The 20,342-nt window shown below is 41.1% G+C and overlaps 1 protein-coding gene across 2 annotated transcripts in view; it reads left to right on the top strand.

Moving 5' to 3' along the window:
* Positions 1-18,029, top strand: part of mxi1 (max interactor 1, dimerization protein) — a 29,559-nt gene extending 11,530 nt beyond the window's left edge. For both annotated transcript variants that reach the window (XM_026359903.1, XM_026359904.1), the window contains 3 exons: positions 10,778-10,892; positions 13,007-13,205; positions 13,928-18,029. In XM_026359903.1, the coding sequence (XP_026215688.1) occupies positions 10,778-10,892; positions 13,007-13,205; positions 13,928-14,091 (478 nt within the window). In that variant the 3' untranslated portion in view covers positions 14,092-18,029. The remainder of the gene's footprint in view (positions 1-10,777; positions 10,893-13,006; positions 13,206-13,927) is intronic.
* The last annotated feature ends 2,313 nt before the right edge of the window (positions 18,030-20,342 follow it).

Raw genomic sequence — 20,342 nt, 5'->3', positions numbered from 1 at the left:
TTGGCTTAGCTAACGACAGTGTCAGAGGACGAGGAAGTAAATGACAGGCTGATGGGATGAGCAAAAGGATAGGTCAAACACACCTGACTCAGGGAAGTCATGATCAGCACGCAAGCCTGATCTAAACTCCCACTGTGTCAGTGTGTGCACGGTGAGCATTTCCGCTCTATAATTAACACAGTGAGACATAAGCCAGTATCAGGGTGGGATATTCACACCAGCTACCACAAACATTTAGATGGTGACAAATTGTGACTGTGGCTAGAAGTCTGACTCCTCTACCAAGCAGTGTGGCAGGTGCCCAACAGTAATGAGGAGGTCATTATCTGTGTTTAAAAGTTAGCTGGCTCATAAGATGGTGAAGGTACCTTGTTAAGCTTGTACTTTGGCACTGCTTAATGCACATATTGTACATAACCTTCAGTTGCACCTGCCTAGAGTGTTGCCAGGTTTCTGACAGTAGCAGAGTTTTTTTGTGGACTGGCACTCCCGGTGGTCCAATATAACTTTTGAGAGTGATAGCAACTACTTGAAATGGTAAGTGAAAACTCTGTACAGTTTTGCTGCCAGATGGTTGAAGACCATGTACGATCAGAGGTTACATTATTTTACCTAACACCCTCAGAATCCATCCCAGTACAGATGTTCTGTAGACAGGTGCATAGAAGACCCCACAGAGGAAATGTCACCCATTACTCACATGTCATCTTGCTGTTCTGGTTCTTGACTCACCTTATCTTGGCACATTTGTGTTGTGCCCTTATTAGGAAAAAGTGCATCCATACAACACTGTATGGAGGGACAATCTAAAAGACTTCTACAGGTTTAACTTTCTAATTGAGAGCTTTTTTTATTTTTGAGTGATTGCAGGATACAATTTGAGTGAAATCAGTTTGTTTGTTGTAGATCAAATTTAGTCATCTTGAAATAGGAACTGTACTGCAGTAATATACAGAATGTTCTGTTCTTCACATGCATTGTGTTGTTCAACCTGTGCCCTTAATGATCTTGTGTGGGGCTTGTTAATACGCCCACTTTGGACCAAATGGATTAAGTTCCTGTTACTTATTGTTCCCGGAAGAAATGCTGTTGTTTTCCTTTTATGTTCCTGCATACACTTTAGCAGCTGAGCTAACCAAGAGAGAGACAAAGATAGAAAGGGAGAAAAATAGGATGCTTGTTGAAGACATAAGACAGACTCAATTAGGCTAAATCTGACTATGGCATTTATTTTTAGCTGTACAACTGGGGAAAAGGGGGAAACACCGCTGCCTTCTGACCAATCATAGGGTAAAGCTTTTCACCAATGAGAGCACTGAGAGAAGTTCCCACCCCTAACTCCCTCATCAGCTGCCTCACATCTTTACTCATCATCAAAGGATTCGCTGATTCTCATTATTTGTCGTGTTAAGTGTTGAGAACTAAAGTATAACCCTAGTGGAACAAACTGTGTGCTAACTGGGTTAGGTGAGTAAGCGAGATGAGTTGCTGAGCTTAACTGAGGTGAGTAAGAAAATAAGTGTACATCTGTCTTTTTGGACACACGATGTACACACACACACACATACGCATTAAACATTAAAGGCTGATGTAGAATATTCGGATTATGCCTACCCCCACCCTCTATTGGATGTATTAAACCATGGCCACAGCTGTAAAGAGGATGCAGATCTGATAAGGCAAACCCCTCCCTATATACACACACTCTTCACCATACTCCTGCTCCAGAGGCAACATCTGGCTTGACCAGGCTGATTTTAGAAGCAAGGCCATATTGGTGTTTAATCCAAAAGTTCTGCGCTTACTACTCTACTCACACGGGGCTAAAAGGGAAAATGAGGGTTATGGGTCTGTCAGTGACATTGAGTGGTGTTGAAATATAGTATAGTATAGTTGATTTCTTGCATGAAAGTGCAAGGTTGTGGATATTTTTTAGACTGTATGATATACTAAATAACTATGTATGTGTGCATATAAGTGTATTGCCTTCATCGCCATCGGATTTTCCTCCCATCCACATCTCTTCCCCCTATGCCCCATCTCCATTCCTCATGCTGTTTCTATGGCCATCCTTTTCGTTAACTTCATCTCTTTGTCTCTCGCCTTCTTTTTTTCCTCTTTCTCTCATCCAACCTTTGTCAGTGGAGCAGATTAAAAGGCAGTGTGCACGTGCGGACTAATCCGTGTGTTAGTGATGGGTTTCAGCCCCAGAGTCTCTTGGCCCTTCTGCACAGCCAGCGCATCCCCCCCCCGCTCCCTCTCTACTCCAGTGAACTCTGCACGTGTGTGGGTGTATGTGTATGTAAGCACATGTTAATGTCTATGGCTGCTTGAAGGGCGGCATTGCTGCGCTATTTTTTTCTTTTTCTCTCAAACTCACTTGTCTTTTTCTTTACTCTTTTTCCATATTATCACAATGTCCTCAATCCCTCCTCTGCACTGTTGCTTTGCCTTGACGGATGCTGTTTATGGCTTGAAGCTGCTTCAGTGGATTTAGAGTTAGAACAGTATTGGTCTGGCTAGTAATCAACTGTGTTTCACTTTATTTACCACTTGTGGCCTTAGGACTGGTTGAAGAGAGGTGTGCTAGGTTTCTTTCCTCATTGATCTCCCATTTGCATTTTATTGCCCACAGTTTCCAGTGTGGTTTCAGCCTCGAAACCATATGCATTTTTACAGTGAGCTTTACAGCCATTCGGAATTATATCTCTCCCATGCAATGAATCTCTTTTTGGGATTGAGGTCACAACTGCCAGAATCCTCAGAAATATCAAATTCCCATTCCCACCCACATTCAGCAATAGATTTCACCCCCTCTATATTGCTTCTTGTTCCCTGCCATCTAACCAGAATATTGGTCATGATTTCATAAAGTTCCTATACCAGGACTAATATAATAATTGACAAGAGATTGGTTGCTGTGTGGGAGAGAAATGAGCATTTCCCTCATTCTTCAGCACTGTGTATCAGATTTAACAATTCACTGTCAACAATTGAAGTGTAGTACAGCCTCAGTGGATGATTGAACTGGTTAGAACATGGACTATTGGACATGTTTTATTATCGTTTGCTAAGTGGAACTTCTGACAGGCTGGCTCTCGTTTGTGCCCAAGGCTAGTTTCTGGGCAGATTACACAGACAGAACACTACCCTTCCTCCCCCACTCTTTATATCTCTCACTCTCTCTATGTCACACTGACTCTCTCTGCATCCATCCCATCTGTCTGTGTTTCATAAAGGAGATCAGGGAATCATCAGTCTTTCAGAACTAAAGGTGAAAATTGCTCAAATCGTCATCATGATGTGCAAGACAGTGATGGACAAGATAGAATGTAACTGACTAGCCTTGGTAACAACAATATAATTTAAAGATCTCAAGTCCCACTCGAGTTAGTGGCTTAGTCCAGTATATTGTCCAGTGGGTTCAAAGTGAGATCTGCGTCTTGTGCCATACATGTGCTAATGGTTGATTCATCCATTTGATCATAATCCATCACATTTTTTAAAAGAAGTGAAGTTTAGCTTAATGTTTCCTGTTCCAAATCCAGACCTATCAAACATATAGGTGTTGGTCTCCATCTGCAATTCCCATTTCCTGAGCTCACCATTTATAGCTGAGATAGAAGCTGCAGTTGGCTGAAGTACATGGACTCCAGCTTAGCCACTAGACTTGTGGATCTTTGATGATACGTTTCACCAGTCTGTCTAGTGAGTGGTAGTTTCTTTTATTAAAAAGCCTTTTCGGTCAGGTGGCACTGTCTGTATGAGTCAACATGTGACCTTAGCTGCAACCTGACAGCAGTCATGTGAGAGGAAGAGTGAGGGATATAAAATCTCATCCCTTCCATTACAGGCAGAATAGGAGAAAGAAAAGAAGAGAATTCCTAAAGGAGACATAATTAGCACAACAAACGGCTCTGCTCTTTTTGTTAATACAGCAAGACAGTAAACAAAGGTGGTGAGCATACAAACAGGGCCATTGTGTTTCCTGTGGGTAGATGTAAACCATTAGATATTATATGTATGTGCTACAATACAGTACATGGTCCACAGTACTTAAATGTGCAAAAGAACCAAAAGCTTTTTGTTTTTATTACATTTTACTATCTGTACGATTAATTACATGAAAATGTATTCATGCAAGATGCTACAAGGCAATAAAATATTTTTGAACAAATCATCTTGGGGAACAAATGTGTAGGGTGCTGCCATTGAGCACTACCCCTCTCCATGTATATTGCATGGCACCATGTGCATTGTATGGATTAGCGTGCCACGTGTTCACATGCTGTTTCATTGTGATCTGGGAGAATGAACCTTACATGTGGTTTGCTTATGCGACTGGCTGGGACCATTTAGGCTGTCAGCATCTTACACTCGCTATTTTTAACCCTAAAATAATAGATTTGCAATGTTTTGGAAAATAATGGTGAGAACATCTGTGCCTTTCTGTGTTTGATTTAATTGCCATCCTGCACATAGTGAGATAATTTGCTGTTGATTTGATGTAGTTCTCCAAGGACATGGCTTAGTCTATTCTAAATGAGGCTTTGTAATAGAAAATACTCTAATCACTCCAATAATCTTTGACATTGCTGTGAATCATGATTTGCGGCTGCCTTAAATGAGCCTTGACACTGTACAAAGAGGAAGGCAAAGGAGGAACAATAGAACTCCCTCATAAAGTCAAATTCTTATTTTTTTTTCTCACTAATAGGGCTTGTTTAATTTCCTTTTGCATGTCATTTTGGGAGATTTACCACTGAGACGGTCATCAGTGATGTGTAATTAGTGTAATAACTGGGTGAAGGGTCAGATTTCCTCTCCCTCTGCACGTATTAGAAGTAGGTCAAACCGGGAGGTCTGTGTGTGCGTGTGTGAGTGCTAAATGACTTTGAGTGAATGGAGGATTTGCTAAAGAGTGTATTGACTGGTATCTGGCCTGGAAATCCTACCCTCCCCTTTAAGAGCATATCCAATAATTATGTCAGACATCTTAGATGGCCTGGGATGTTATCCATTATTTACATATTCACAAGTTCAGAATCTAGGGCAGCCATATTTCAAGCTTTGACTGCCAGTGTTGGTTTCAGAGCACTTTGGCTGAAAAATAAGCAGAAAGTCAAAAAAAAATCTAAGAAAAGCAAAGCAATCTGTTTGTAACTCTCTTATTTTATTGCCACTCACATTATTTACATACAACCCATACACTCCGTTTTTTTCTGCTCTCCTTTTCTCTCACTATAGACTGCCAACAGAGTTGCATGTATGTCAGACACATTAAATCATAAGAAAGACAAGAGTTTGTTAACGTCAAACGTCATGTAATGCCACTGTGCAGGCAAAAAAAAATGTGCATGTTTCAGAAATACTTCAGTCCAAAGAATTAACTTCAAATTACACCACTGCAAAACCAAAATAACTTTGACGTGATGTGTTGAAGAAGACAGAAAAAGGAAACACTGGGGGATTAGAGGCTGTGAGCAACAGATAACGTAGGGGTTTGAAAGGCAGCTGTTCTCAGGAACTAACCCAGGCATTCAACTTCACATGCTTTTGCCCCGTTTTGCCCTGTTTTGTGTCATTTATTAGATTTATGTACTTTTCTGACTTTAAATCAAGTTGTAAGTCATATTTATATAGAGATAGGACTTCCAGTGGATTCACAAACATTCAAGTATCACTGTACGTTTGCATGAAGGACAAAATCCTTCTTCAATTTAGTTTTTCTTACATCTCTCTATTTGTTCCTCAGGAGTGAAGAACAACAACTATAGTCCAAAAAAACATCCTGTAGTTTTATGAAAGAATATTGAACTTATATAATAATGAGGAAGTAAGACTAAGGATGTGTTAGAAAAAAAAAATGAAAAGTTTCCTGTGTTCATATCTTTACACAGCTGGGCTTCTTGTTCACAACATCTTCACACCTCCTTCTCACATCATCCCTCCAGAGTGACTGGAATATTTTCAAGACACGCAGTGATGGCTGCTCATGCCATCTTGATAATGTTTGAATTGTGACTTGTTGCTGTCTTCACACCTGTCTCACATCACACTGACAATCTAAAAAGTGAGTCTGATACTAGCTTTACTTCAGGGGTTTTAGATAACTCAATGTCTGCGTATGTACAGTACAATTTGACAATTTGATATGTGTGTCCTGTGTGTGTGTCTGTGCATGGATGTTACAATGACAAGGAAGGTTGTTGTTGACTGTGCTGATGAGGGACGTACATAGGATGTATGTACTGTAATGTGTGGGCAGCTCTCCCATACCAACAGGGAGAGCTTCAAATTGATTGTTTAAAAGACTCTGCTTTAGTCACATTGCAGGCAGTTTGACGCATTTCACCAACAAGTGAAACAGCTACAGGAATGTGCAGAGTAGTGCAGATGACAGATTTGTTGTAATATACATATATCTATTTATTTTCAGTCATTATTATATTATAAAGTCCACTTTTTGTCCTAATAAACAAGACCAAGCTCTGTATTTGAATTTAGTGGAATTGAAGCAAGGAAAAAATTTGGGAGAAAAAAGCAGAACGTGCATGTGACGTGTACAGAAATGGGATGAGAGAGGGTGGTGGGTGAGGAGGAAAGGTGTGGTGCAGTGACCTGGGGCCGGCAGGCTGCTCACTGACATGTCCAAGCCAAAAGGCAGAGCTGCCTGCCTGCGTACCCATCTGGGGCCCATCAGGAACAAAAGCCATAGGAACACACATGCGTACACATGCAGTGGTAAAAGAGTGGAAGCACCCCATTGTTTTAGGAGGAAAGGGAAGGCAGTCAGTGGTGAGGCTACAAGTCCTGTCTTTGGGATATAACTTGGAGGTTTATATGCTGTATGGGAGGGCTGGAGAATTTTGGACATATTCTACATATCACCTGTAAAGGCCAATGAGTGGCACTAACTATAATGAAGTGCAGGATGTTATGCTGCTACGATTTATTTATATATACATTATAATATACATACAAATTAAGACTGAGCACTATGAAGCATATTGTTTAACATTGAATATAAGTACTGCATTCAGAGCATCTAAATTCCAACAGCATATGTTGCCTCCTCAATTAATAAAAAAATATATATATATAAATTAACAAGCGTAAACTAAAAACTCTTGCTTGTCAAGCTCTTTTATAAATGCTTTCACAAGCTTTTAATGTTTACTCTGTTCATTTCAGGTAACCCCCATGAACTTGTAAGAGATCAGCAACAGCTTTAAATGTGGTTTCCTTTGAATAGCCATTTAGATTATAAATCGATCTGTATCAAGGCTTAAGTCCACAAAAGCTCACAGCCTCCCTGCCAGAGAGAGCGTGGGTTTTCAAAAGAGGCTGTTTTCTAAGGTATGCCCGCCAGGCTACAATTAAAAGACAAAACATAAACCAAATGAAGCAAGCTATTATATTTGCTTACTTTTCCAGAAATCTGTCTCTGCTGAATACAAGGAAAAATAGGGCTGTTCTGCCTGTGTTGTGTTATTGTCAGTGAGGGATTTGATATCCCTGCTGTGCGTGACAGTTTGGAGCACAGGTCCTGGTAGCAACTGGCCACGTGTTATGCAATCTGCTACAGATGGAGTGCCATTCATGAAATACGGCTAAATATAAAGTGGAAATCAATAGACGTCGCTGCTATTGGTCTTATAGATCAATTTAGATAAATTTACATCTCATCCTTTGTCAAGTTGATGACCTATGTCTGTTTTCATATACCGCTGTTCTTGCTATTCATTCATGTTTTCTGTGATTTTGTTGTGTTTTGCTGTTGTGTTTAGCTAGAGTTGATATTTGAAATACAGCACACATGTAGCAATTTTTTAACTTAAAGTGTGTCAGTTGGCTCTAAACTTCTGCTAGTGACCACTTCTCTTAAGAGAGAAGCTGAACCCATGATGAGAGAGGTGCCACATTACCCACACTGTCACCACCCTGCTGACACTGTCTGTGATCCTGTGGTGTCATATACTTTACCCAACCCTAAACCACAGTAGCTGGGGACATGAAGTTAAGAGCCTGCACAGTACATCCATAGCTGTTTATGTAACCAATACCAGTCTTTTCTAGGAATTCAGAGAGAGTAGGCACTGTTGCTCGTTGCTGTGTTACATGGCAACAAGAGTGTGGCCGCAAAGAGAGATTCTGGCTGCAGCACGTAGGTATTTATGGTCACAAGCCACCACTTATATTTTAAGCTGTAAATCACTCAAGTTCTTTGGCTGGGGGTCTACATGATAAACAAAGCTTTTCATGTACTAGGTACCTGTCTTTGGAAGCATCACCAGTAGCCTTAGCTCATGACCTTTAACCTCTAGTGAGATAGCAGTGCTGGAGGTACAGACTAACATGATAAAACTGTCTCTGCCTTTATCTTAAGTTGCCTGGAGTTCTGGGTATGTAGTCGGCAGAATTTTCTCCCTGAGTGATGTTTTTTACTGCTGAGAAAGACTACTGAGGACCTGTTTGACTGTCCATCTCCAGACAGTGTAATGTGATGGCCATGAATTACACAATAGTACACACTGTTCTTTTATTACTCCCTCCCTCTGGAGCTTCTTTGCCTTCTGTAGTTATCAGAGTGTTCTACAGTAGAGCACGTCATGCACCCAGAGATTAGGCCAAATGCCATGGAGGCGTCTCACATGTCTGTCTATCAATAAGAGGCACAGTGAGCATGTTGAAATGCTGCCAACCAGTAATGTGTTGCTATAAGGGGAGAACACACAGCACATTAGTTAGCTGGGAAAAGGACAGAGCTGGGACAGAGTGATCAAAGGATTGACAGCATAGCAGACTCTTCCTCAACATCGTCATCATCATAATTATTAAATGGGTGTGGAAGGGTTTGTAGTTTCACACTGACTTGGCAAAAGTGGTGATTCAGTAGCCCAAGCCAAGTGACACTTCTCACTCACTAATAGAAGTGTTAGCATCAGGAACCAAAATGGTATCCTTCTGTCATAGTGTGGTGATATTCTGCGGTACACTCTATGCAGTCAGTGTACCCGTGCTTCCTCTGTACATTCATCATGTCAGTGGTTCGGGGAGCAGGGATGGTGGAAAAGGACAGGAATGGTTATAAGTGGGGTTATCAGAGGTTGTCTGCTGAGGTGGTTGTTTTAATCTAGATGGGATTGGAGCAAAGATTGTGGTCTCCAGTGTCTGGAGTTTGTTAACTTGACACCTGACAGGTTGGACAGACAGACCTGTTCATGACCAGTGTGTCTTGATCTGTCCACACGGCTCTTTTTCATTAGGCAGTCTGTGCCCACGTGTGGGGAAATGTTTGAAAGTTTATGTAGCTGTCCTACATGTAATGTGGAATGATTAAGTCTTAAGCTGCTGATGCACAATAAATTATTTATTGGCATATTAGAATGTCTCCTTGGGGCATTGTACATTCCTTTCACATGGCCCACTTAGTTGGAAAACTGATTTCCAGAAAACATTGTAAATTGATGTAAAATACAATGTAAATGTTAACCATGTTGTCATTTCTGTAGCGTACATCTCTGTGTGTATCACCCTAGGGTGCCATGAAGGAGTAGGTGATTAATTGTCAACTGATATCTGCTTAGGTGTGTGTTATGTCTCTAGGTGGACTGGTGGATAACGTGAGCCAGACTGACAATCATGCAGATTGTTCCAGACTCAAAGCAGCAAGTGCGCATGTGTACGACTTCCAAAATACAGACTCAGTCAGGACACCTCATCATTCACTCCCTAGAAATGTGCATTCATCTTGTTCGCATTCTTTAAGCACCTTGTCCCGCATACTGTACTGGTGTCATGGCTCGCTCTTGTCTCTTGTTCTTATCAGCACCATCCATGCATAGCTTAACCTCCCTTCCACACACACACACACACACACACACAGACACACACAGAAAGATATACCTTAGCCTGCACTCACATGTCTCCACCAGTCTTAAAGCAGTAGAGCATAGCAGAGAGCGGCCTAGCCCAGTCATCTGGACCCTTGAGCTTGTCTCCTTTGGGCTCCCCCAGAGATAGTTTCTGAGTCTGGGTCACTCCACCAAGTCCACTGACTCTTCATGTCTCACCAACATTCCCTTCAGGCTAGCTGAAAGGGCAGCTTCTGCTAATGGAGCACTGATTGTGTTATAGCCACAATTATCTCTCTTTACCTCTCAACTTGAGGCCATTAGCAGGATAGATAGTTCCCAGGGCCTGTCTCCAGTCTCAGAATAAGTGAATGTCAGGATGATGGAGTGTACCAGCTAAGCAGAGTCCAGGAAATGCCATTACACCTTTCCTCCCTGCTCCCCTCTCAAATGAAACATGTTGTTTGTAATGTAGGCAAGTAGTAAGTAAAGCTGGCTGCAGAAAATACCAGCAGAGGATAATGTATCGTCTTGAGGCTTACACGAGACGTGAATCATATGTAACCTGCTATGGTGTTGAACTATGAGCTGGGGAACAAATGAGGTGCTTCTGTAGCTGGTGGATTCTCAGAAAGCAAGAGAACCAGTGTGTGTTAATGACCCTACATCTCAAGGTGACGGACTGTTGCTACCATTTGGTAAATAATATAATAGAGAAATATAGGGTGCACTTTCAATACAAGGTTGCTGAACATTCTGGGAATTGTCTAATGAGACCAGCAACTCTGCTTTTGACCAATTCCCCAAAAACTTTGAGGCAAAACATTTAAAATTTTATTGTGCTGGCCTTAGCCATACCTCTTTGTCCACTGTTGTCTAATCTTTCTGTTTCCCTTTCTGTTTTTGTCTTTTGTTTACAGACGAGCTCATCTGCGACTGTGTCTGGAGAGGTTGAAGGCCCTTATACCTTTGGGACCTGACTGCAACCGTCACACCACCCTGGGCCTACTCAACAAAGCCAAAGCACACATAAAGGTAACAGTTCCACCCAGAGCTAAAGCGGGTCCATCAGCAACGATGTGGAAGACGTACAGAACGAAAGCAAACAAAACATCAGTGTTGTCATGAAAATTATATGTGACTCCTGAGAAATAAAATTATTATGATGAGACACAGACAGTATTTTGCTAATTTATTTTTTATCTATTTTTGCAAATTGAGCAAATGAAATGGAAAGGAAACATAGTAACATACTGATACAAATGCATAGAAATCCTAGATGATTATTTTTCAGCTGGCAACAAGTTATTCAACTGATGTAGTGAGTAGCTTCTCATTTCTTAAACAACCATGCCTGAAGACACATCTTGTGGTCATGGAAAAGATGTTAATCAGTTTCAGAATTATTGACAAAGAAAACATCTAAGGAGATTGATGAAACTACTAAAACTGGGTTAAGAACTGTCCAATGAAAGAAGGTCATGTGGTCTGATAAGTCCAGATTTACCCTGTTCCAGAGTGATGGAAGCATCAGGGTAAGAAGAGAAGAGGGTTAAGTGATGCACCCATCATGCCTAGTGCCTACCATACAATCCTGTGGGGACAGTGCTATGATCTGGGGTTGCTGCACTTGGTCAGGTCTAGGTTCAGCAAAGTTATGAGGTCAGCTGACTACCTGAATATACTGAATGACCAGGTTATTCCATCAATGGATTTTTTTTCTACCCTGAAGGTACAGACATATTCCAAGATGACAATACCAGGATTCACGAGGCTCAAATAGTGAAAGATTGGTTCAGGGAGCATGACACATTATTTTTACACATGGATTGGCCATCACAGAGTCCAGACCTTTAGGATGTGATGAAGAAGACTTTGCACAGTGGTACGACTCTCTCATCATCAGTAGATCTTGGCAAAAAATGAATGCAACTCTGAATAAATGTTGTAACATTGCAGAAGCTTATCGAAAAGATGCCACGGCGAATGTGTACTGTGATCTAAGCTAAAGGCGGTCCAATGACATATTACAGTGTTTGACTGTTTTACGGTTTAGTGTACGTGTATATGTTGCCAGATTAAACTACTACTACTGGAATCACTATTAATATGTAATTTAATTGTTGCTGCAAAGGCACAAAGGTTGTGAAATGATTATAATTAAATATTGACTGTATTGTAGATTTTTGAGTTTTGATGGAGTAGCTGTTTCCATAACAACGTCAGCAAGAATCATTTTAGTTTCGAAATGTGTAAGAAGGGAGAAGCTGCATCTGCAATGGAGAGATTAAATAAAGTGCAAGACATTTTTCTGAGGTTACACAATGGGTAGAATACATTTCTAAACACTTTTAACAGTAGCTTTAAATATAATAAATAGTTTATGCAAAATTAGTTCATCCAAAATGTGGAAGATTTGTAAATGTGTTATATAATGGAAACAAACTTCAGCCAAATTGTAACCAGTATTCATCTGTTCACTCATTATAATTTCTCTGCCTGATAATTCATTTTTTTAGGAGCATGTAACATGTTAAGACATCTTGCTTCATGCACTCATCCACTTTAAAATGAGGCATGTGACTGCCTCAGACTGAGCAGTCTGCATGTGAAAAGCTCAGTGTAGCGTGCATTCACTTAACAGAGAGGGGAAGTATAAAGCCAATATTGTTGTTGAGCCCCCACCCCACCCCCGTTACTATTCTGCACTTCTCCTGCTGTCATCTTGAGTCTCTATCGCCTATTGATGGCCTATTGTTGTGGTCCATCCCTGGGAGTCACGCTCATCCCTGTCAGCGACCATGACATAAGGCTTCTAGGTTAGAGCACAGCATGGCTGTAACAATCCCTGCCACAGACCTCGCTACCTCACTTGTGTTGTAATGACACAAAGTGTAAACAGGGGTAGCGTGTGAAGAAGTTGATAAGGTTGCAGACCAAGCAGGTGAAGGAACTTGTTTAGGGGTTTCAGGACTGGCAGGACAAAGGTCTATTACCATGCTCCCAGCCACTCCACCTATAGTATCTCCACATCCATCCATCACTCTCATTCCTGCTCTGGCTTTACAGCAGATTCTAGTCTCACTTTGGTCACTTGTACACATAATCAACCTCATCACTGCTCTTCCTTTTCTTTCTGCCTTGACCAGAAACTTGAAGAAGCGGACAGGAAGAGTCAATACCAGCTGGAGTCTCTGGAGCGCGAACAGAGGCACCTCCAGCGCCAGCTGGAGCTGCTGAGGGGAGGCAACGGTGCTGTAGGCCAGAGCAGCCCGGGGGAGGGCGAAAGGATACGCATGGACAGTGTGGGCTCCACCCTCTGCTCCGATCGCTCCGACTCTGACCAAGGTGAGTAAGGCCTCTGCCTGAAAGCAAGATTTTAATTTAACTACATGCAGCTGTGTGTAGACTGTAATAGAGCAACAGGGTCAGTGTTTAAAATGCAAATGAAACCATGTTATATTGATACATACTTATTTACACATTTAATGTAAAATGATACATAATGACATAGAGCGTAAGTGTTTGACTATAAGACAACATATTGTAAAATTAAGCATATTGTGTATTGCTTTTCTCTCCATTTAATATTTTAGTGTTTTTTTATTGTTATTGTGAACAAATATAATGAAGAGGCCAAAACAATGAACGTATCCTATTCCAAGTGTCATCTCTGTAGTTAACACCTGACATAGCTTATTACGATTGTTAGTACACTTAATCCAGAGTAAAAAAAAATACCTCAAAACAAATTCACATTTTACTCCTCCCTGGGTGGTAGCACAGCATTTTGATTTTGAACTGTGTATACATTTAAAATACTTAAAGTTTTATTATAGAACTGCATCATGCGACACAGGGTAGAAAACTGGACAGATGTCTTTCCATGCAATGCCTTAAAATTAAGAAAATATTCACTGTTGCAATCGCAGAATCCTCACACTACTTTATTTTCCACTACTACACATGTCGTTGCTACTAGTTTACTGTACAAAGTTTAATTCTCTGTTCTCCTTTTCTCCTCTATCTTTCCTTCCTTTCTTCATCCATCTCTTCGTAATCGGCTGCAGAGGAAATCGAGGTGGATGTGGAAAGCACAGAGTTCTCCCATGGAGAGCTGGACAGTGTGAGCACGGCCAGCACCAGTGACCTGGACGACCACAGCAGCCTGCAGAGCATGGCCAGCGACGAGGGCTACTCCTCCTGCAGTGTCAAACTTGCCTTTTCCTCTTAGAGTCCCAGAAAACCAGTACCAACACCACTTCCCTGCCAAACGAGCCTGCCCTCCCATCTGTTTATCCACCCAGCCATGTCTACAGACATACACCAGGTCACCTCTGACAGCGGCCACACCCCCAGCTAAGGGTTTCCATTGCTCCTACCACCACCACCCTTCCTGCTCCCAGCATTTTAGTTGCTCCCCCCAACTGCCACGCCCTCTCCTGCGCTGCTGACCCCACTGTTGGAGGAGCTGCGGTGAGAGCGCTACCTCACCTCTGAACTTTGAGCCACTCCAACCAGCACCACTGATACAAGGGTCCCAAACACAGTGATGTGAGACTGCCTGCTGATTTTAACCTTCTTTTATTGGAGAATTTGATCGATATCAAAATCAAACATGACTTAAATGTTTAGACACACAATTCTTAAATGGTAAAATGTAATTTTTTTTTTTTTTTTTTTTAAGATTTACAACCCCTATTTTGATTCAAAATGCACTTAAATTCATGTAATATTGAAATTATTCAGAGGTTCTGTTTAGTTCTCCCTCCAATGTGTGTGTGTGTTTGTGTTGAGCTGATCCTGTGTATCCAGCTTAACGTTCTGGACTTAAATGAACACTGTGGGTGAACTTTGCCATATCGACACAGCGTGGCCCAGAAAAAACGTCCCTCCAGCCCTGAATTGAATCCTCGTCCCATTGTTTTTTTTCATTACCTCTGCTCAACACCGCAGAAGCTTGGACACTCGAATTGGTGCTATTGAGAAACAAACCAAGGGGGAAGCAGATCTGACGCACCATCACTAAGCTTTTAAAGCAAACAAAGCGTGTCTGCTGAGATTGTTTTCCAACCAAGCGCGGAAGAAAACAACCGCAAAAAAAAGAAAAATGGAGGAAAAGAAAACATTCCTGTTGAACGTGGGTGCTCTGTGCTTTTTAAAAGGGTGGAAATGGCAACTTGTGCGTGTTTTGTTTTGGTTTCTTTCCCCTCGACAAGCAGCTACAACAAGCTATCCTGCACTTGCCTACTGTAGAGCTGTCCATAGAAACGGCACAAACCAAGAAGTTCAGAAAAAACATTTAAAAACACAACAACAGCAACAACTAAGAAGTCAGAACAACAAACTTTGTAATAGATGTCCATCCTCTTTCCAGCAGTAACAAGCAATAACTTGTAGTCGTTTGTGTCTCGTCAGTTTGAGCTCCTTCCCGTTTTATTTATTTTTTTCCTCTTCTCCCTAAAGACACACGTGTGTGTGTGTGTGTGTGTGTGTGTGTGTGTGTGTGTGTGTGTATGTGTGTGTGTGTGTGTGTGTGGCCGTCCAAAAAAGCTAATTTCTTGTTTTTCTTTTGTACATACGAATAAATTCAACTTAAAGGAGTTTTAAAAAACAAGGTAGAGCTCATGGATAGAACTATTGCCTCTGTTGCTGTTTGACCTGTGTTTCTTGTGCATTTCAAAGTCAGTTTTTGGAACAATTTTGTCTTCTTCAGAGCGGCAGCGGATGTGGCACGGACACTATTTTATCCTGTTTTACTGGTTGGAAACGTTTGAAAGTTTCTCATTGTGTCGCTGCCCTGGGAAGGAAAATACAACATCAGAACAACTTGAGAGAAAAAGCGACCCAGTAGGACTTCTGTTGGAGAATGCTCAGTTTGTGTGACACTCTTTTAATTTATTAGACATTGTTTTGTTTTGTTTTTTTGGGGTTTTTGTCCCTCGTTTTTGATGTAGAGGATGAAAAGCTGCATGTGGCATTCCACGGGTGGCCAGATGATCTGTGGAGGAAACGTCTGTGCGGAGTGTGGAGAGAAGGAAACAGCTTGTACAGTATCGGTGTTGGCCATCCTAGCTCCACTGGCATTAAGAATTGCACTTCAACCACAGCTATCATCATTTTTTTTCCTTTCTACTATAATTTTCAGTTCTCATGAACCATTTTGTATGTGAAAGGAAAAAGAAAACACCACCACCCTTCTGAATATTTATTTCCCAATCCCTCATAGAACACAAGCAGTGGGGGAAAAGAAATTAACTTATTTTTGGTTTTGTCTTATTTTACTCTTTCTTTTGATGCTTAATCCTCATTCCTTATTTTAAGAATTGTATATTTTATGGGTTGTTGATTTTCTTTTTTCTTGTTTGAGGGGGAGGGTGGGATGGGACATGACAATGTAGCCATTTTGTTTTTGTTTTTCTGATATTTTATTTGATGGACACTTGAAATGTAATTGGCCCCTAAGCTGCTCCTAGTGCTGAGCCTCGCCTGTTTAGAGTCACCAGCCTTGTCCAGAGCCCACTCCCCCACTTCCTACTTCCTGCTATAGGCTGATAAACAAAATGGCTGAAGCTCCACACCCAGCCTGATGGTGGAAGCCTGGCTGGTTGTATTTGGATCTGTGCTGCGGAGGGATTCTCTGCACAAGGCTTATCCTTAGCCAAGACTTTACTGGCAAATATTGAGCCGGCTACTACACAATAAAAGGGGCCTAAAACTCCACTTTCCTCTATTAGGGGGATTGTAGTCTCTATTAGACTTGTGTTTTAGTTGACAAAATGTGTCTTACAAGGCCTCCGACTGAGGATTTAAAGAAAAACTAAACAAAAAGAACAAATACTTTGGTTTCTCTGAAGGACATGATTAAGTTTGACCTGTGAGCTCTCTGTCGAGCTCTGTTGAGGTTGTTGGACTTGGCACTGAATCAGAAAGACACCACTTTTGGTGCTCAACTATTAAAAAACAAACAAAAAAAAAAAACAAATGCCAAAACCACCTCAGAACACCTCAGTGTCCTCTCTCTTTATCTCTCTCTCGCTCTCTTTCTGAGGGACAGTTTACATTTATTCTGCCCCTGGTTAAGTTATTAACCTTCATCTTCTCTTTGTTTCTGTTTTCTTTGTCATGTGTTGGTTTTATAAACCTGCACCGCGGACAGGAAAAGCTCCTATGTTTGACGACAAATAAATTTCACTCCTTGTGCAGACCTGGATCAGACATTTATGTTTTAACCTGTTAGGACTACAACATGTTTTTACCACATTTGTGTATTTATCACCAAAATAGTTTGAAAACTCAATGTATTGTCCATGTGGCAAACTGCTCCGACATTGTAATTCACAACAGGATAAAACAAACTATAAGAACTGATTTGACTGAAGCCAGGTCTGTTCTCTCTCATGTGAGTGTACTGTGTGTGTGTGTGTGTGTGTGTGTGTGTGTGCGCGCGTGCATGTGTGTGCGCTCCATGTTTTTACAAAAGCTGAGCTTTAGAAAGGCACCTGGTCCACGGCCTGTCTGCACTGAGCTCACTTGGGCTGTTTTCCTCCTGTTGCTCAGTAAATATGAGACTTCAGGAGAATATCTGTCATAAAAACAGAATCCAGTGTGAGATATAATAACTGGGGCTGAAGACTATGTCACATATACTGCAGCTGTAATTTCGCATCAAGCTTAAGTGCCAGTTCAGTGCAGACCGTTCTAGGATCAGCAGAGGTTAGTTGGGAGATAATGATAAAGAGTTTCTGGCTATGCTGCAAATTCAAAACAACTGCATATCTTCATAAGCTGATGATCACAATGCTATATTTTTACCTCTGTGTTTAAGGTTTGTTGGTTTAGACTGTGGTTAAGGTTGAGGCTAAACTTTCGAGGAGCGTTGAGTTCCAGTTTTGCAGCTCGACCAGATGGGTACCAGCCCAGCTCAGTGGAAGCTGCTGTGTCTTCTGCAAGCCACGCTCCAGTTCTAGTGTCGCTCTCTCAGGAGATTGACTTTAAGCAAACGGGTCCATGAGGTGAAGTGAGCCCAACCTAACGAACAGTCCCACGTAGGGAGTTGTCCTGTTGTTCTGAACCTGTGGCCAACCTTTGTGAAACATGCACTCTGATGATGAATCTAGCCGTGTAAGTTGAAGATGCAATACTTACAATAAAAACACCAAGATTTTCAAACCTGACCGACTAAACTGCTTTGTTCATACCATGAAGTCCTGAACGTACAGTACTGCAAACCACTGACAACACACACATCTAGTCATCATTTCATCTTTTATCCACACCAACTATAGCAACCCATCAAACACAATTAGGTGGTCTTTTCATTCTACAAAAATATTTTAATCAAATATTTAATATATCGTAGAATATGGGTTCCCAGACTGGAGGTCAGGACCCTTTCAGTGGGACACAAGATGTCAGAAGTGGATTAAATTGTACCCTTTGTTAAAGAAAGAAAAAACCCACATAGGTCACTGAAATGACTTGAAACTGAAAAAGCTCAAAGCTCAAAACCTTTTATGAAATACTGGGTAATTCCAACTCTTCAGGCTTGTAAATATTACTCAATTATGTAAAACTTTTGTTTTATGGATAAAACAGTAACTTGTGACAAGAACATCACCCTTCATTAAAACCACAGACCAATAGTATAGGAATTCATATACTATTCATATAACTGTTGGTTTGTATGTGCATTTATATCTATGACTGAATTTGAAAGTCTGTAAATAGTAGTTTGACAAATAATTTTTTTAATTAAACAAATCATTTTCTGAGCTTTCAGCTATTTGTCACTGAAGAACAACAATCAGTTGATGTCACACGGCAGTTTACAACTGAGTAAAAACTGAGATGCCAAAGATCTAAATGTAAAAAGGATTTCCACTTTGGGAAATACAGTGACACGCAGCCATTTTAGCTTGAAGCGTGATCAATTTGGTTTCATGTTAAAGCTGTGGTATTTGTCCCACTGGTGCGTGTTAAACTCACTCAGCAGCAGCAGCAGCAGCAGCACATGTGCTGTAAATCTGTCGAATAGCACATGACGTCGGTGTGATCAGAGGAGTCCTGTGGGCAGAGTTACAGGTTTTTGTTCTCTGTAACAGACCACATGAGCATCCACCACATCTAATACTGTTCTCAAGTGATCACGGCTTGTGAAAAAAAGGCTCGACCTCACAAGAAGATCTCGGAGTGTCACGGAGGACCCTGTGTATCTACAAATGATCTGCTTCAGATTGAAACTCAGCAGCATGTGTCTGTGGAGACTCTCAGTCGTTCAGCTCTGCACTGGCTTTGCCCATCATGGCAAAACTAAGAAAAAGTTGTCACATCTCAAAGTGGAAACAAGAATGTGCTGAAATGGACAGTTTTGTTTTAGAGAACGTGATAAATGAAAGGAGAAGTGCACGCGTCATTGGATGGTTTTAAAAACTGTGTGGTCTCGTAGCAAATCTCCCATCAAACACCGACATCGTCTACAGTGTGCTACATGTTTTCATGGCAGGAAATATTTCATGCTGGTCTTTTAGTTTGGGGATTACACACTTAGGTTGGGCACACAATGTGGATGTCCTGGTTCTCAGAGACAGAGTGTCCTGTTCTCTTCCTCCAGAGCTGTTGAACTTTTTAGGGAAAACACTATGATAAAAAAAAAAAAAAAAATGATGATGATGACAGTGCAGCAGCTCCAGGAACTGCTTCTCCACAGTGAAAGACTGCCACCTACTGGACCAAAACATCCAGTGTTTTGTACAACCACTAATAGTAAATTGTATAATAATGAATAAATTATAAATAATGATTTATCATTATAAATTAACTAGCTGTTAGCACACTGTTTGGTTTCTAGTTTACAGTATGAACATGAAACAAGTTGGTGTGTAGTGTAGTTTAGGAGAAATCCTCTTTATGAGGAAGATGTGGACCAAGTTCAGTAGTGTTTGAGGTACTTGAAACAGTTTTTATAATTTGCTTTTTAACAGTAGGCTGACTCAGACTGACGCCCACAGAAATTCATTTCTTAAAGCAGCACTGCTTGTACTTTTGTACACAGCGTGTATTTCAGAGGGTGTACAACTTGAGTGAAGTATGTGAAGTGGTACTTGTAGTGAAGTACTTTTATAGGCAAGTACTTACACTTTTAATTTGAATGTTTGAATGAGTTTGTGTATTTCTATCACTCCTGGACGTCACTGCTTCCAAACTAACCCTCCATATTACTGTATCCCACAGTACCACCCACTAGGAGGTGCAGCAGGCCCGTAGATGACGGTGATCACTGACTGTTCTGTCTGTGATGTCACCACATTGACACAAATGTCCTGAACAGGTCTTTAACTCTGATTCTCCTGTACCGAGACACAGCGTCAGTGATTGTTCATTCGTCCGAGCTTTACAGGTGCTCCCAAACATTTTACTTGGACACAAAATATTTGTGGAGACGCCAACATCCGTGGTGTTTTCATACATTTAGACGTAATTACA

This window comes from Anabas testudineus, chromosome 1 (assembly GCF_900324465.2).
Source record: "Anabas testudineus chromosome 1, fAnaTes1.2, whole genome shotgun sequence".
Taxonomy (NCBI): Eukaryota; Metazoa; Chordata; class Actinopteri; order Anabantiformes; family Anabantidae; genus Anabas; species Anabas testudineus.
This window is presented reverse-complemented; position numbering and strand designations above follow the sequence as displayed.